General features: G+C 40.1%; 4 protein-coding genes across 5 annotated transcripts in view; all 4 read right to left on the bottom strand.

Moving 5' to 3' along the window:
- The window catches only part of LOC115762233 (spermine oxidase-like), a 73,058-nt gene that overhangs the window by 15,149 nt on the left and 41,437 nt on the right, over positions 1 to 16,472 (bottom strand). The gene's annotated exons all lie outside the window — the stretch shown is intronic.
- Positions 322 to 1,592, bottom strand: LOC115762348 (odorant receptor 47a). The gene is given in 2 exon segments (XM_030704515.1): positions 322 to 384; positions 444 to 1,592. Coding segments are annotated over 2 exon segments (1,212 nt in total).
- LOC115762240 (major prion protein 1-like) lies at positions 2,356 to 2,740 on the bottom strand. The gene has a single exon (XM_030704383.1). The coding sequence runs from the start codon at positions 2,656 to 2,658 to the stop codon at positions 2,356 to 2,358; it is 303 nt and encodes a 100-aa protein (XP_030560243.1). The 5' UTR covers positions 2,659 to 2,740.
- LOC115762347 (heterogeneous nuclear ribonucleoprotein A1-like) lies at positions 4,298 to 4,636 on the bottom strand. Its single transcript, XM_030704514.1, has one exon. The coding sequence runs from the start codon at positions 4,580 to 4,582 to the stop codon at positions 4,298 to 4,300; it is 285 nt and encodes a 94-aa protein (XP_030560374.1). The 5' UTR covers positions 4,583 to 4,636.

Raw genomic sequence — 16,472 nt, 5'->3', positions numbered from 1 at the left:
CTGCTTTTTGATCAAATCTCGTAAGTAATAAGAGCTAGAGTCATCAAACCTGACATTTAGCTTATTAATAGTATATTATAATTTTCATTTATTTTTATTACTGCTGATGCAAATGAGCGCGTGGCGTGAGCTGCATTTGGGGTTTGGTGGTAGAACAAGGTTCAGGCAAAGACAATATAAACATATTATATTGTCTTTGGTTCAGGGTATCCCGACTAGAGCCTCTTACTGCTTAAGGTAATGCTTCATAGTAGCGTTGCCAGACTGTTTTTTGTTGTTTGGTATTTTTGCAGTATCTTATATTTGTTCGGGTAAAATTGATCATTCAGTGCCCTTAGAAATGGATTTCAGCAATGCGAAATAGGACATGGCCGTTCGCACAATCTGTTAGGCACATGCAAAATTCAGCTCCAGACTCTCAATCGTTGCGCCCAACCACTCACCGAGATAAAGACCTCCATATTGGCCTCAAAGAAGAAGCCATCGATGCGACTGCCGCGCTGCGCCCGCATCATCGAGAATTGCAGCGAACGACCCAGGGCCGGATCAAGGGCTGCCTCATGCCAGGGGCTGTCGTAGATGGCATTGGCAAAGCCCGTGCTCGCCGTCTTCAGGCGATCGCCGCAATAACAGTAGACATAAAGCTGAGAGAGCACGGATACGGTAAATACCACATAGAAGGGCATCTGGGCATTGTCGAACTTAACCAACAGCGTATAGCTGAGCACGCACAAATGCAGGGAGCCCACCACGAACTGCACGCAGATGAGCAGACGAAAGCAACGGTTCAGTGCCGCGCTGAGGTCCAGGATGCGTCTGTGCAGATCAAGGATCTTGCCCAGCTGTGCCTGGCTGCCCGCAGTAGCTCGAAAGAGCTGCATCTTATGCTGCGACGTCTGAAATAGGGCGACAAGATTATGAATAAGGGCCATGAAAAATGTATCTACACAAATGCTGGGCAGGACGACGGCAAAGCTAGCGGACGCAATCAGGGCGTAGGAGAGCAGCGCATAAGGCAGCTGTTGATTATCCCAGGGGTAGCTGCACGGAAAGGTCATCTCCAGCCGTAGCTGACCCGTGCGCCAATAGTTGAGGCACATGCTCACGCTGGGCTTCAAGGAGCTCAGAATGGCCGCCAGCATAAAGCAGTTCTTGTAGATGCCGCTGAGCCGCTGCTCCCGCCGATTCTCCTCGCCGATGATGCAGGCAGGCACTTCAAAGGACACAAACTTGTACAGGCACTAAGAATCGAGTGAATTTACCCAGCTGGTACCTCCGGTCAGCAGCTCTCGCAGCCTGGCCACGAGCCGCTGAAAGTCCTTGTGCAGCCACATCATGAGGCCGAACTTGAATAGGCCCAGCTGATTGATGAGCAGCGCGGCCAAGCCCTCTGTCAGCTGATCCATATTCTCCAGATTCTGTATGCTGAAGGCAATAACCATCGCTTGGACCATTGCCAAGGAGAGCATTAGGCCCAAGGCTCGCCAATGTTGCCGCCAGCCCGACAACTCTGGTCTAGCAAGTATATTAAATCCAAGAATGCGAAAGTAAGTGTCCTGCACCTTGAGCAGCTCCCCATTGATAGTCTGCATTATTCAAGTACTGAAGGTCCTTGCCGCACTCAGCTTTTATACCAGACTACAAAAGCTGCACAGTGGTTCACAGCGAGTGTTTACATGGCGAAAAATCGACTACTTAAAGGTAAGAGCTGGTTGGTTATGTATGACTGTTAGTCTGAGATACGAGTTCTTGTATGGCAATAAGTATATATCTTTATCTTTATATGTATATCTTTTTATGAGAATATATCTTCATAAGTATATATCTTTATAAATATATATCCTTACAAGTATATCTCTTTATAACAAAATATCTTTATTAGTATATATATTAATAAATATATATCTTTTTAGGTATCTTTTTGAGTATATATCTTTATATATATATATATTCACAGGTTTTAATTTTTTGCACTCTAAAGACCATATTTCATTCTGGTTAAAACCTGTTTTTTTTTTGCCTCATTGTGAGTTCTTCTGATCCAGTGTCCAGTCTGATTTTAATGCGTTAATAATTAGAGCTAAAATTGCCGTGCAATTATTTTAATTAGCTCGATTAAGCTATAGGCATTAAAAGTAGATACAGCTTAGACATGTCCGAGCCGGGAAGGTGTTCAACAAATTCAGTTTTAGTGCAAGCTGGGAACAGGTTAGAAGCAACTGCTCTTAGGAATTTAAATTGAATATTCTTTATGTTTTTGAAAATGTTCTTTATTTACACACACAAAACAAACATCAAAAGGTGTCTTGACGCAGTGGCTCCTTGAAAGGTGATCGATGCTTGGCCTGGTAGGGTTTAACGTCCCCAGCCCCAGCCGCCGCCACCCCAGCCGCGATTCCAGCCGCCGCCCCAGCCATGACCCCAGCCGCCGCCTCCCCAACCGCCGCCTCCCCAGCCGCCGGGTCCGCCCCAGCCGCCACCGCCCCAGCCGCCGCCGCCCCAGTGCCGCGCCTCTCGATTGCCCTCATTGGCATGGGCGTTTCCTTGATCAGCAACCTGCAACAGATCAATGTGCTCCTCCTTCTTGTCATCCAATTGCTGGGCCAAGCTCAAGGCTATGCAGACAGCTCCAATGAGCGCCAGAAGTGTTAGACGCATCTTGCTATTGTTTCTTCTCCTTGGGTATTTTTTGGATTAAATATCGTTTGTTTGCCTTTGATGCTTTCGGTTCAACTGATGCTGGAAGGCACAATTCAGCGGCCTTTTATTTGCCCGCCAGCCGTCAAAAATTCATCCAGTTGTCGTTCCTGTTCCCTGCCGCATCTCCTAAGCCCAAATGCATTTCGCATACTTAGCACTTAAAGTTACGTATAGATTATCTGTGTGTCTTTGTTATGATTCTTATACCCTGAACGAGTGTGTAAATAGGGTATGATGGTTTTGTGCAAGCGTATGTAACGGACCGAAGACAGTAGGAGAATGTAGGAGAATGTGTTCTCTAAGAATAATTCACTTTTGGGACACCTCCTCCAAAATGTAAAGCAACAAATTTGCTAATGAAAATCCTTGCGCTTTGGTTATCCTTAAAAACCTCATGAAGATCGGACAATGGGTACCGAAGACTTTAAAGAGCACACTTCCAGCACAGCAGCTCATCCCTGGGCTTAGGGTAACTTCTAGTTGTGCACACCCAACAAGAGCACTTTTACTTATTGTTTTTTACGATTCTAAGTCAGGTTGTATTAACTTTCTTAATATTTGTTTATTTGATTGTCATACTTCGTTGACTATTACACCTGCTTTTGCTGCATTTGCTTTTGTTGTTATTGTTATTCCATTTGTTTATCACAAAAGTTGCCCCTACCAAATGTACATCCCATAATAAAGGCGCAAGTGGACCACATTAACTGGCAATTTATTAGATCTGGTAGCTGACCAGTGGGTGTGCGTATGTGTGTGTGTGTTCGTGTGTGAGGGGAATGTATATCGAGTAAATAAATTGCATGGCCAACAATGAGACGAATGTATTCGTAAATCAAGTTTAGGCAATGTATTCGACATGGCTTTGTTAAGTATTGTTTATATAGAAAGCGAATAACAGTTAAAAATGATTGCTTAATCACAAGCAATTAAAACAATTTAACTAACAGATACCCTATATAATTCGTATAACTAAGACAGATGCACCTTAAATTTATACATTGTGCGGAGATCGTAAAAAACTCAAAGATCAGCCGATTGTTATATATATAAATATATATATATATATATCATATATATTATATAGTATTTATAAGGCTTTGTGTGTATATCTAAACACAAGCCCCTCCTCAGGCATGCAGAAATTAATAACCATAATGCAGCGTTGCCAGACTTTTGTTAAGTACATAGCAAAAAAGCAAACATGAATGTTAAAATAGCCAGTAACTTTTATATACCAACGATGCTCCCTTTAATCAAATGACTTGGCAAAATAAGTAAATATGAGACCGGATTATGCCATTATTATTAAATATTGTTAATATATACAAGTATATAATGTAGCTCAAATTGTCTTCCAATCAATCTAATTTTCTACTTCTGAAAAAAGCTTAAAAAAATTGGATTTTTTTTTTTCTTATTATAGTTTATTCACCCAACGAATCGCTGTAGAATCTTTGACGCTTTCGATTTAAAACAAATGAGTTAAAAATTGTTTTTTGTAATGTTCTTTATTTACAAACACAAAATGAACAAAGTTTTCGCTGTGTTAGGACGCCTGTGGAGCGCTGGCAGTTGTGGATAGCTTCTGAAGGACTTATTGTCTCCAGCCGCCGCCCCAGCCGCTGCGGCCCCAGCCACCGCCGCCCCAGCCGCTGCGGCCCCAGCCGCCGCCACCCCAGCCGCCGCGTCCCCAGCCGCCGCGTCCACCCCAGCCGCCGCCCCATTGACGGGCCTCTCGATTGCCCTCATTGGCATGGGCGTTTCCTTGATCAGCAACCTGCAACAGATCAATGTGCTCCTCCTTCTTGTCATCCAATTGCTGGGCCAAGCTCAAGGCTATGCAGACAGCTCCAATGAGCGCTAGAAGTGTTAGACGCATCTTGCTATTGTTTCTTCTCCTTGGGTATTTTTTGGATTAAATATCGTTTGTTTGCCTTTGATGCTTTCGGTTCAACTGATGCTGGAAGGCACAATTCAGCGGCCTTTTATTTGCCATCCAAGCCTGGAAATAACCGGCTGAGTTGTCGTTCCTGTTCTCGTACGCATCACCTAATTTTAAGTGTCATATAGTACTCCAAGCCACATTAGAAGGGGTTTTTTTTTTTTTTAATTTTTTTGTAGCCAGGCATTGTTACTTTCGCGATGTTTGTGTATTTATTTATCGCCATAAGATTATTACACCTGTTCTGGCTGCAGTTGTTGTTGTTTTCTTCTGAAACTTAGCAGCTAAACGATCCATCAAGAAACACAGACAATGTGGAGCATATTTAAATTAATTAAGCCAAAGCAATTAGCGGCTGTAATCACTTTGAGCAGTGCTGTAAAGTGATGCGAAGGCACGAAGCAACTACGCTGTTCGAAGCAGTGTTGTAAAATGTTGTAGGCAATGCGGAGCATATTTGAATTAATTAAACCAAAGCAATTGCCAGAGTGTGCAGGCACTGTAATTACTTTGTGCAGTGTTGTAAAGTGATGCGAAGACACATAGCAAGTACACTGTTTGAAGCAGTGCTGTGAAATGATTTGAGAGTAGGTAGTTAGTACGCTGCTCGAATAATAACTAGCGTGCTGTTCAACAGAGCTAGGCTAAGTACCCAGGCACAAAGCAACTACGTTGTTCGAAGCAATGTTGTAAGACTCAGACTATGTGGAGCATATTTTAATTAATTAAACCAAAGCAATTGCCAGAGTGTGCAGGCACTGTAATTACTATGTGCAGTGTTGTAAAGTGATGCGAAGACACATAGCAAGTACACTGTTTGAAGCAGTGCTGTGAAATGATTTGAGAGTAGGTAGTTAGTACGCTGCTCGAATAATAACTAGCGTGCTGTTCAACAGAGCTAGGCTAAGTATCCATAACTGAATACCTGAGGTCACTTAAGCTCGAGTCGCCAAAAACAAAGACTCAAGTTGTGAGTCGTTTATGACATGCTGTTGCACTTATCAAAACAAATTAGCTGGCACGTAAAAACCAAATTGTGCATAGCATAGTTGATCTTAAAAGCACATACATATATATATATATATAATTGAGCATATTATCATGCAAATTTTTTAAATGAACAATGGAAAGCCGAAACTCGTTTCTTACGCCCGATTTGTCATATGTGTTACACTTGATATAAGCTGTACTTTATTAATTTTGGCAAATGCTAATTAGCAGGTGCTATTCGCAAATGCAAGTTTGCAATAATAGCTGTGCTGCATAACTTAAGATAAGTGTATTAGTTGACCTACGTAAACTGAAATTCACTAAGATTTCGGCCGCAGGTTTTTTTCTTTTTAGTTTGTTTTTGCTGTGACTCACTCACTTATTACGCTACGTAGTACTCAAAACAAAGCTTAAATCCCATTAAGTGACAAGTTTTTGTACATAGTTTAATTATACCCTGAACCCATTAAAAATGGGTATAAGGGTATATTGTATTTGTGCGAAAGCCAAATGTATGTAACAGGCAGAAGGAAGCAACTCCGACCCCATAAAGTATATATATTCTTGATCAGCATAAATAGCTGAGTCGATCTAGCCATGTCCGTCTGTCTGTCCGTCCGTCCGTCCGTCCCTCCGTCCGTCCGTATGTATGAACACCGATTTTTTGGTCGAAATTCATGTCCAAATCTTACCCCAAGATTCGTATATAGACATGGGTCAAAAATTACCACACCCATAACTCGGTCAAATCTCATCCGATTTTCACGAAGTTTGGCTTTTTCTTCATGGTTTTCCCTCTAGATTAATATGGCATTAAAATCTGAACACCGATTTTTTAGTCGAAATTCATGTCCAAATCTCGCCCCAAGATTCGTATATAGACATGGGTCAAACATTATCACACCCATAACTCGGTCAAATCTCATCCGATTTTCACGAAGTTTGGCTTTTTCTTCATGGTTTTTCCTCTAGATTAATGTGGCATTCAAATCTCGACACCGATTTGTTGGTCGAAATTCATGTCCAAATCTCACCCCAAGATTCGCATATAGACATGGGTCAAAATTTACCACCCCCATATCTCGGTCAAATCTCATCCGATTTTCACGAAGTTTGGCTTTTTCTTCATGGTTTTCCCTTTAGACTAATGTGGCATTCAAATCTCGACACCGATTTTTTGGTCGAAATTCATGTCCAAATCTCACCCCAAGATTCGCATAGAGACATGGGTCAAAATTTACCACCCCCATATCTCGGTCAAATCTCATCCGATTTTCACGAAGTTTGGCTTTTTCTTCATGGTTTTCCCTCTAGATTAATCTGGCATTCAAATCTCGACACCGATTTTTTGGTCGAAATTCATGTCCAAATCTCACCCCAAGATTCGCATATAGACATGGGTCAAAATTTACCACCCCCATATCTCGGTCAAATCTCATCCGATTTTCACGAAGTTTGGCTTTTTCTTCATGGTTTTCCCTCTAAATTAATCTGGCATTCAAATCTCGACACCGATTTTTTGGTCGAAATTCATGTCCAAATCTTACCCCAAGATTCGTATATAGACATGGCACAAGAATTACCACACCCATAACTTGGTCAAATCTCATCCGATTTTCACGAAGTTTGGCTTTTTCTTCATGGTTTTTCCTCTAGATTAATCTGGCAATCAAATCTCGACACCGATTTTTTAGTCGAAATTCATGTCCAAATCTTACCCCAAGATTCGTATATAGACATGGCTCAAAATTTACCACCCCCATATCTCGGTCAAATCTCATCCGATTTTCACGAAGTTTGGCTTTTTCTTCATGGTTTTCCCTCTAGATTAATCTGGCATTCAAATCTCGACACCGATTTTTTGGTCGAAATTCATGTCCAAATCTTACCCCAAGATTCGTATATAGACATGGGTCAAAAATTACCACACCCATAACTCGGTCAAATCTCATCCGATTTTCACGAAGTTTGGCTTTTTCTTCATGGTTTTCCCTCTAGATTAATCTGGCATTCAAATCTCGACACCGATTTTTTGGTCGAAATTCATGTCCAAATCTTACCCCAAGATTCGTATATAGACATGGCACAAGAATTACCACACCCATAACTTGGTCATATCTCATCCGATTTTCACGAAGTTTGGCTTTTTCTTCATGGTTTTCCCTCTAGATTAATCTGGCAATCAAATCTCGACACCGATTTTTTAGTCGAAATTCATGTCCAAATCTTACCCCAAGATTCGTATATAGACATAGGTCAAAAATTACCACACCCATAACTCGGTCAAATCTCATCCGATTTTCACGAAGTTTGGCTTTTTCTTCATGGTTTTCCCTCTAGATTAATCTGGCATTCAAATCTCGACACCGATTTTTTGGTCGAAATTCATGTCCAAATCTTACCCCAAGATTCGTATATAGACATGGCACAAGAATTACCACACCCATAACTTGGTCAAATCTCATCCGATTTTCACGAAGTTTGGCTTTTTCTTCATGGTTTTTCCTCTAGATTAATCTGGCAATCAAATCTCGACACCGATTTTTTAGTCGAAATTCATGTCCAAATCTTACCCCAAGATTCGTATATAGACATGGCTCAAAATTTACCACCCCCATATCTCGGTCAAATCTCATCCGATTTTCACGAAGTTTGGCTTTTTCTTCATGGTTTTCCCTCTAGATTAATCTGGCATTCAAATCTCGACACCGATTTTTTGGTCGAAATTCATGTCCAAATCTTACCCCAAGATTCGTATATAGACATGGGTCAAAAATTACCACACCCATAACTCGGTCAAATCTCATCCGATTTTCACGAAGTTTGGCTTTTTCTTCATGGTTTTCCCTCTAGATTAATCTGGCATTCAAATCTCGACACCGATTTTTTGGTCGAAATTCATGTCCAAATCTTACCCCAAGATTCGTATATAGACATGGCACAAGAATTACCACACCCATAACTTGGTCATATCTCATCCGATTTTCACGAAGTTTGGCTTTTTCTTCATGGTTTTCCCTCTAGATTAATCTGGCAATCAAATCTCGACACCGATTTTTTAGTCGAAATTCATGTCCAAATCTTACCCCAAGATTCGTATATAGACATAGGTCAAAAATTACCACACCCATAACTCGGTCAAATCTCATCCGATTTTCACGAAGTTTGGCTTTTTCTTCATGGTTTTCCCTCTAGATTAATCTGGCATTCAAATCTCGACACCGATTTTTTGGTCGAAATTCATGTCCAAATCTTACCCCAAGATTCGTATATAGACATGGGTCAAAAATTACCACACCCATAACTCGGTCAAATCTCATCCGATTTTCACGAAGTTTGGCTTTTTCTTCATGGTTTTCCCTCTAGATTAATCTGGCATTCAAATCTCGACACCGATTTTTTGGTCGAAATTCATGTCCAAATCTTACCCCAAGATTCGTATATAGACATGGCTCAAGAATTACCACACCCATAACTCGGTCAAATCTCATCCGATTTTCACGAAGTTTGGCTTTTTCTTCATGGTTTTCCCTCTAGATTAATGTGGCATTCAAATCTGAACACCGATTTTTTGGTCGAAATTCATGACCAAATCTTACCCCAAGATTCGTATATAGACAGGGGTCAAAATTTACCACACCCATAACTCGGTCAAATTTCATCCGATTTTCACGAAGTTTGGCTTTTTCTTCATGGTTTTCCCTCTAGATTAATCTGGCATTCAAATCTCGACACCGATTTTTTGGTCGAAATTCATGACCAAATCGTACCCCAAGATTCGTATATAGACATGGGTCAAAAATTACCACACCCATAACTCGGTCAAATCTCATCCGATTTTCACGAAGTTTGGCTTTTTCTTCATGGTTTTCCCTCTAGATTAATCTGGCAATCAAATCTCGACACCGATTTTTTAGTCGAAATTCATGTCCAAATCTTACCCCAAGATTCGTATATAGACATGGCTCAAGAATTACCACACCCATAACTCGGTCAGATCTCATCCGATTTTCACGAAGTTTGGCTTTTTCTTCATGGTTTTCCCTCTAGATTAATGTGGCATTCAAATCTGAACACCGATTTTTTGGTCGAAATTCATGTCCAAATATTACCCCAAGATTCGTATATAGACATGGGTCAAAAATTACCACACCCATAACTCGGTCAAATCTCATCCGATTTTCACGAAGTTTGGCTTTTTCTTCATGGTTTTCCGTCTAGATTAATCTGGCATTCAAATCTGAACACCGATTTTTTGGTCGAAATTCATGTCCAAATCTTACCCCAAGATTCGTATATAGACATGGGTCAAAAATTACCACACCCATAACACGGTCAAATCTCATCCGATTTTCACGAAGTTTGGCTTTTTCTTCATGGTTTTCCCTCTAGATTAATGTGGCATTCAAATCTGAACACCGATTTTTTGGTCGAAATTCATGACCAAATCTTACCCCAAGATTCGTATATAGACAGGGGTCAAAATTTACCACACCCATAACTCGGTCAAATTTCATCCGATTTTCACGAAGTTTGGCTTTTTCTTCATGGTTTTCCCTCTAGATTAATCTGGCATTCAAATCTCGACACCGATTTTTTGGTCGAAATTCATGACCAAATCGTACCCCAAGATTCGTATATAGACATGGGTCAAAAATTACCACACCCATAACTCGGTCAAATCTCATCCGATTTTCACGAAGTTTGGCTTTTTCTTCATGGTTTTCCCTCTAGATTAATCTGGCAATCAAATCTCGACACCGATTTTTTAGTCGAAATTCATGTCCAAATCTTACCCCAAGATTCGTATATAGACATGGCTCAAGAATTACCACACCCATAACTCGGTCAAATCTCATCCGATTTTCACGAAGTTTGGCTTTTTCTTCATGGTTTTCCCTCTAGATTAATGTGGCATTCAAATCTGAACACCGATTTTTTGGTCGAAATTCATGTCCAAATATTACCCCAAGATTCGTATATAGACATGGGTCAAAAATTACCACACCCATAACTCGGTCAAATCTCATCCGATTTTCACGAAGTTTGGCTTTTTCTTCATGGTTTTCCCTCTAGATTAATCTGGCAATCAAATCTCGACACCGATTTTTTAGTCGAAATTCATGTCCAAATCTTACCCCAAGATTCGTATATAGACATGGCTCAAGAATTACCACACCCATAACTCGGTCAAATCTCATCCGATTTTCACGAAGTTTGGCTTTTTCTTCATGGTTTTCCCTCTAGATTAATGTGGCATTCAAATCTGAACACCGATTTTTTGGTCGAAATTCATGTCCAAATATTACCCCAAGATTCGTATATAGACATGGGTCAAAAATTACCACACCCATAACTCGGTCAAATCTCATCCGATTTTCACGAAGTTTGGCTTTTTCTTCATGGTTTTCCCTCTAGATTAATCTGGCATTCAAATCTGAACACCGATTTTTTGGTCGAAATTCATGTCCAAATCTTACCCCAAGATTCGTATATAGACATGGGTCAAAAATTACCACACCCATAACACGGTCAAATCTCATCCGATTTTCACGAAGTTTGGCTTTTTCTTCATGGTTTTCCCTCTAGATTAATCTGGCATTCAAATCTCGTCACCGATTTTTTGGTCGAAATTCATGTCCAAATCTTACCCCAACATTCGTATATAGACATGGGTCAAAAATTACCACACCCATAACTCTGTCAAATCTCATCCGATTTTCACGAAGTTTGGCTTTTTCTTCATGGTTTTCACTTTAGATTAATCTGGCATTCAAATCACGACACCGATTTTTTAGTCGAAATTCATGTCCATATCTCATCCCAAGATTCGTATATAGACATGGGTCAAAATTTACCACACCCGTAACTCGGTCAAATCTCATCCGATTTTCACGAAGTTTGGCTTTTTCTTCATGGTTTTCCCTCTAGATTAATCTGGCATTCAAATCTCGACACCGATTTTTTGGTCGAAATTCATGTCCAAATCTTACCCCAAGATTCGTATATAGACATGATTCAAAAATTACCACACCCATAACTCGGTCAAATCTCATCCGATTTTCACGAAGTTTGGCTTTTTCTTCATGGTTTTCCCTCTAGATTAATCTGGCATTCAAATCTCGAAACCGATTTTTTAGTCGAAATTCATGTCCAAATCTCACCCCAAGATTCGTATATAGACATGGGTCAAAAATTACCACACCCATAACTCGGTCAAATCTCATCCGATTTTCACGAAGTTTGGCTTTTTCTTCATGGTTTTCCCTCTAGATTAATGTGGCATTCAAATCTGAACACCGATTTTTTGGTCGAAATTCATGTCCAAATCTTACCCCAAGATTAGTATATAGACATGGCTCAAAAATTACCACACCCATAACTCGGTCAAATCTCATCCGATTTTCACGAAGTTTGGCTTTTTCTTCATGGTTTTCCCTCTAGATTAATGTGGCATTCAAATCTGAACACCGATTTTTTAGTCGAAATTCATGTCCATATCTCACCCCAAGATTCGTATAAAGACATGGGTCAAAATTTACCACACCCATAACTCGGTCAAATCTCATCCGATTTTCACGAAGTTTGGCTTTTTCTTCATGGTTTTCCCTCTAGATTAATCTGGCATTCAAATCTCTTCACCGATTTTTTGGTCGAAATTCATGTCCAAATCTTACCCCAACATTCGTATATAGACATGGGTCAAAAATTACCACACCCATAACTCGGTCAAATCTCATCCGATTTTCACGAAGTTTGGCTTTTTCTTCACGGTTTTCACTTTAGATTAATCTGGCATTCAAATCACGACACCGATTTTTTAGTCGAAATTCATGTCCATATCTCATCCCAAGATTCGTATATAGACATGGGTCAAAATTTACCACACCCATAACTCGGTCAAATCTCATCCGATTTTCACGAAGTTTGGCTTTTTCTTCATGGGTTTCCCTCTAGATTAATCTGGCATTCAAATCTCGACACCGATTTTTTGGTCGAAATTCATGTCCAAATCTTACCCCAAGATTCGTATATAGACATGGGTCAAAAATTACCACACCCATAACTCGGTCAAATCTCATCCGATTTTCACGAAGTTTGGCTTTTTCTTCATGGTTTTCCCTCTAGATTAATGTGGCATTCAAATCTGAACACCGATTTTTTGGTCGAAATTCATGTCCAAATCTTACCCCAAGATTCGTATATAGACATAGGTCAAAAATTACCACACCCATAACTCGGTCAAATCTCATCCGATTTTCACGAAGTTTGGCTTTTTCTTCATGGGTTTCCCTCTAGATTAATCTGGCATTCAAATCTCGACACCGATTTTTTGGTCGAAATTCATGTCCAAATATTACCCCAAGATTAGTATATAGACATGGCTCAAAAATTACCACACCCATAACTCGGTCAAATCTCATCCGATTTTCACGAAGTTTGGGTTTTTCTTCATGGTTTTCCCTCTAGATTAATGTGACATTCAAATCTGAACACCGATTTTTTAGTCGAAATTCATGTCCATATCTCACCCCAAGATTCGTATATAGACATGGGTCAAAATTTACCACACCCATAACTCGGTCAAATCTCATCCGATTTTCACGAAGTTTGGCTTTTTCTTCATGGTTTTCCCTCTAGATTAATGTGGCATTCAAATCTGAACACCGATTTTTTGGTCGAAATTCATGTCCAAATCTTACCCCAAGATTCGCATATAGACATGGGTCAAAAATTACCACACCCATAACTCGGTCAAATCTCATCCGATTTTCACGAAGTTTGGCTTTTTCTTCATGGTTTTCCCTCTAGATTAATGTGGCATTCAAATCTGAACACCGATTTTTTGGTCGAAATTCATGTCCAAATCTTACCCCAAGATTCGTATATAGACATAGGTCAAAAATTACCACACCCATAACTCGGTAAAATCTCATCCGATTTTCACGAAGTTTGGCTTTTTCTTCATGGGTTTCCCTCTAGATTAATCTGGCATTCAAATCTCGACACCGATTTTTTGGTCGAAATTCATGTCGAAATATTACCCCAAGATTAGTATATAGACATGGCTCAAAAATTACCACACCCATAACTCGGTCAAATCTCATCCGGTTTTCACGAAGTTTGGCTTTTTCTTCATGGTTTTCCCTCTAGATTAATGTGGCATTCAAATCTGAACACCGATTTTTTAGTCGAAATTCATGTCCATATCTCACCCCAAGATTCGTATATAGACATGGGTCAAAATTTACCACACCCATAACTCGGTCAAATCTCATCCGATTTTCACGAAGTTTGGCTTTTTCTTCATGGTTTTCCCTCTAGATTAATCTGGCATTCAAATCTCTTCACCGATTTTTTGGTCGAAATTCATGTCCAAATCTTACCCCAACATTCGTATATAGACATGGGTCAAAAATTACCACACCCATAACTCGGTCAAATCTCATCCGATTTTCACGAAGTTTGGCTTTTTCTTCATGGTTTTCCCTCTAGATTAATCTGGCATTCAAATCTCGTCACCGATTTTTTGGTCGAAATTCATGTCCAAATCTTACCCCAACATTCGTATATAGACATGGGTCAAAAATTACCACACCCATAACTCGGTCAAATCTCATCCGATTTTCACGAAGTTTGGCTTTTTCTTCATGGTTTTCCCTCTAGATTAATCTGGCATTCAAATCTCGTCACCGATTTTTTGGTCGAAATTCATGTCCAAATCTTACCCCAACATTCGTATATAGACATGGGTCAAAAATTACCACACCCATAACTCGGTCAAATCTCATCCGATTTTCACGAAGTTTGGCTTTTTCTTCATGGTTTTCACTTTAGATTAATCTGGCATTCAAATCACGATACCGATTTTTTAGTCAAAATTCATGTCCATATCTCACCCCAAGATTCGTATATAGACATGGGTCAAAATTTACCACACCCATAACTCGGTCAAATCTCATCCGATTTTCACGAAGTTTGGCTTTTTCTTCATGGTTTTCCCTCTAGATTAATCTGGCATTCAAATCTCGACACCGATTTTTTGGTCGAAATTCATGTCCAAATCTTACCCCAAGATTCGTATATAGACATGGGTCAAAAATTACCACACCCATAACTCGGTTAAATCTCATCCGATTTTCACGAAGTTTGGCTTTTTCTTCATGGTTTTCCCTCTAGATTAATCTGGCATTCAAATCTCGACACCGATTTTTTAGTCGAAATTCATGTCCAAATCTCACCCCAAGATTCGTATATAGACATGGGTCAAAAATTACCACACCCATAACTCGGTCAAATCTCATCCGATTTTCACGAAGTTTGGCTTTTTCTTCATGGTTTTCCCTCTAGATTAATCTGGCATTCAAATCTCGACACCGATTTTTTAGTCGAAATTCATGTCCAAATCTCACCCCAAGATTCGTATATAGACATGGGTCAAAAATTACCACACCCATAACTCGGTCAAATCTCATCCGATTTTCTCGAAGTTTGGCTTTTTCTTCATGGTTTTCACTTTAGATTAATCTGGCATTCAAATCACGATACCGATTTTTTAGTCAAAATTCATGTCCATATCTCACCCCAAGATTCGTATAAGTTAACACGCGCAAGACAAATTGTGCTGACCAGGTCATTGGACCGGACGCTTGTGCAACTAAGTTGCCAACGGAACCTGACACCTGCATGCCTGCGTCGAGTGATCGCCGCAAGAACGGTCACGAGGCGCCAAGTCAGCGTTCTGCTGCCGGCTCTGCCACGAACCATGGGCTATGCTCCAGCGCTGCCGCGAGCCATGGGTTACGTTGTCAGGAGCTTAACTATGTTTAAGTTAGTTCTTAATTTGAAACTCAAGTGCTCAGTTGAGCCGAATAAATATTTTATATCGAAAATCGGGATCTTGTTACTTATATAGACATGGGTCAAAATTTACCACACCCATAACTCGGTCAAATCTCATCCGATTTTCACGAAGTTTGGCTTTTTCTTCATGGTTTTCCCTCTAGATTAATCTGGCATTCAAATCTCGACACCGATTTTTTGGTCGAAATTCATGTCCAAATCTTACCCCAAGATTCGTATATAGACATGGGTCAAAAATTACCACACCCATAACTCGGTTAAATCTCATCCGATTTTCACGAAGTTTGGCTTTTTCTTCATGGTTTTCCCTCTAGATTAATCTGGCATTCAAATCTCGACACCGATTTTTTAGTCGAAATTCATGTCCAAATCTCACCCCAAGATTCGTATATAGACATGGGTCAAAAATTACCACACCCATAACTCGGTCAAATCTCATCCGATTTTCTCGAAGTTTGGCGTTTTCTTCATGGTGTGTCCTCTAGATTTATCTGGCATTTAAATCTGAACATCGATTTTTAGTCGAAATTCATGTCCAAATCTCACCCCAAGATTCGTATATAGACATGAGTTAAAATTTACCACCCCCATATCTCGGCCAAATCTCATCCGATTTTCACGAAGTCTGGCTTTTTATACCCTGAACCCATTAAAAATGGGTATAAGGGTATATTGTATTTGTGCAAAATCCAAATGTATGTAACAGGCAGAAGGAAGCAACTCCGACCGCATAAAGTATATATATTCTTGATCAGCATAAATAGCTGAGTCGATCTAGCCATGTCCGTCTGTGTGTCCGTCCGTCCGTCCGTATGTATGAACGCAAGGATCTCAGAACCTATAAGAGTTAGAGACTTGAAATTTTAGATGTAGATGCTCCTAGCTCCCGCGCAGATCGAGTTTATTTCCGAGTTTCTAAAATAGAATATATATATGCATTTGATGTTGGAAGAAGAGGGTTCAGGGTATCCCC

Source organism: Drosophila novamexicana, unplaced genomic scaffold (assembly GCF_003285875.2).
Source record: "Drosophila novamexicana strain 15010-1031.04,08,12 unplaced genomic scaffold, DnovRS2.1 tig00000564-arrow-pilon, whole genome shotgun sequence".
Classification (NCBI taxonomy): Eukaryota; Metazoa; Arthropoda; class Insecta; order Diptera; family Drosophilidae; genus Drosophila; species Drosophila novamexicana.
The sequence above is the reverse complement of the archived record's forward strand: the minus strand, read 5'-3'. Positions and strand labels throughout refer to the sequence as shown.

Coding starts and splice junctions, on each gene's coding strand:
- LOC115762347 (XM_030704514.1), bottom strand. CDS start 4,582: ATGCGTCTAACACTTCTAGCGCTCATTGGAGCTGTCTGCATAGCCTTG.
- LOC115762240 (XM_030704383.1), bottom strand. CDS start 2,658: ATGCGTCTAACACTTCTGGCGCTCATTGGAGCTGTCTGCATAGCCTTG.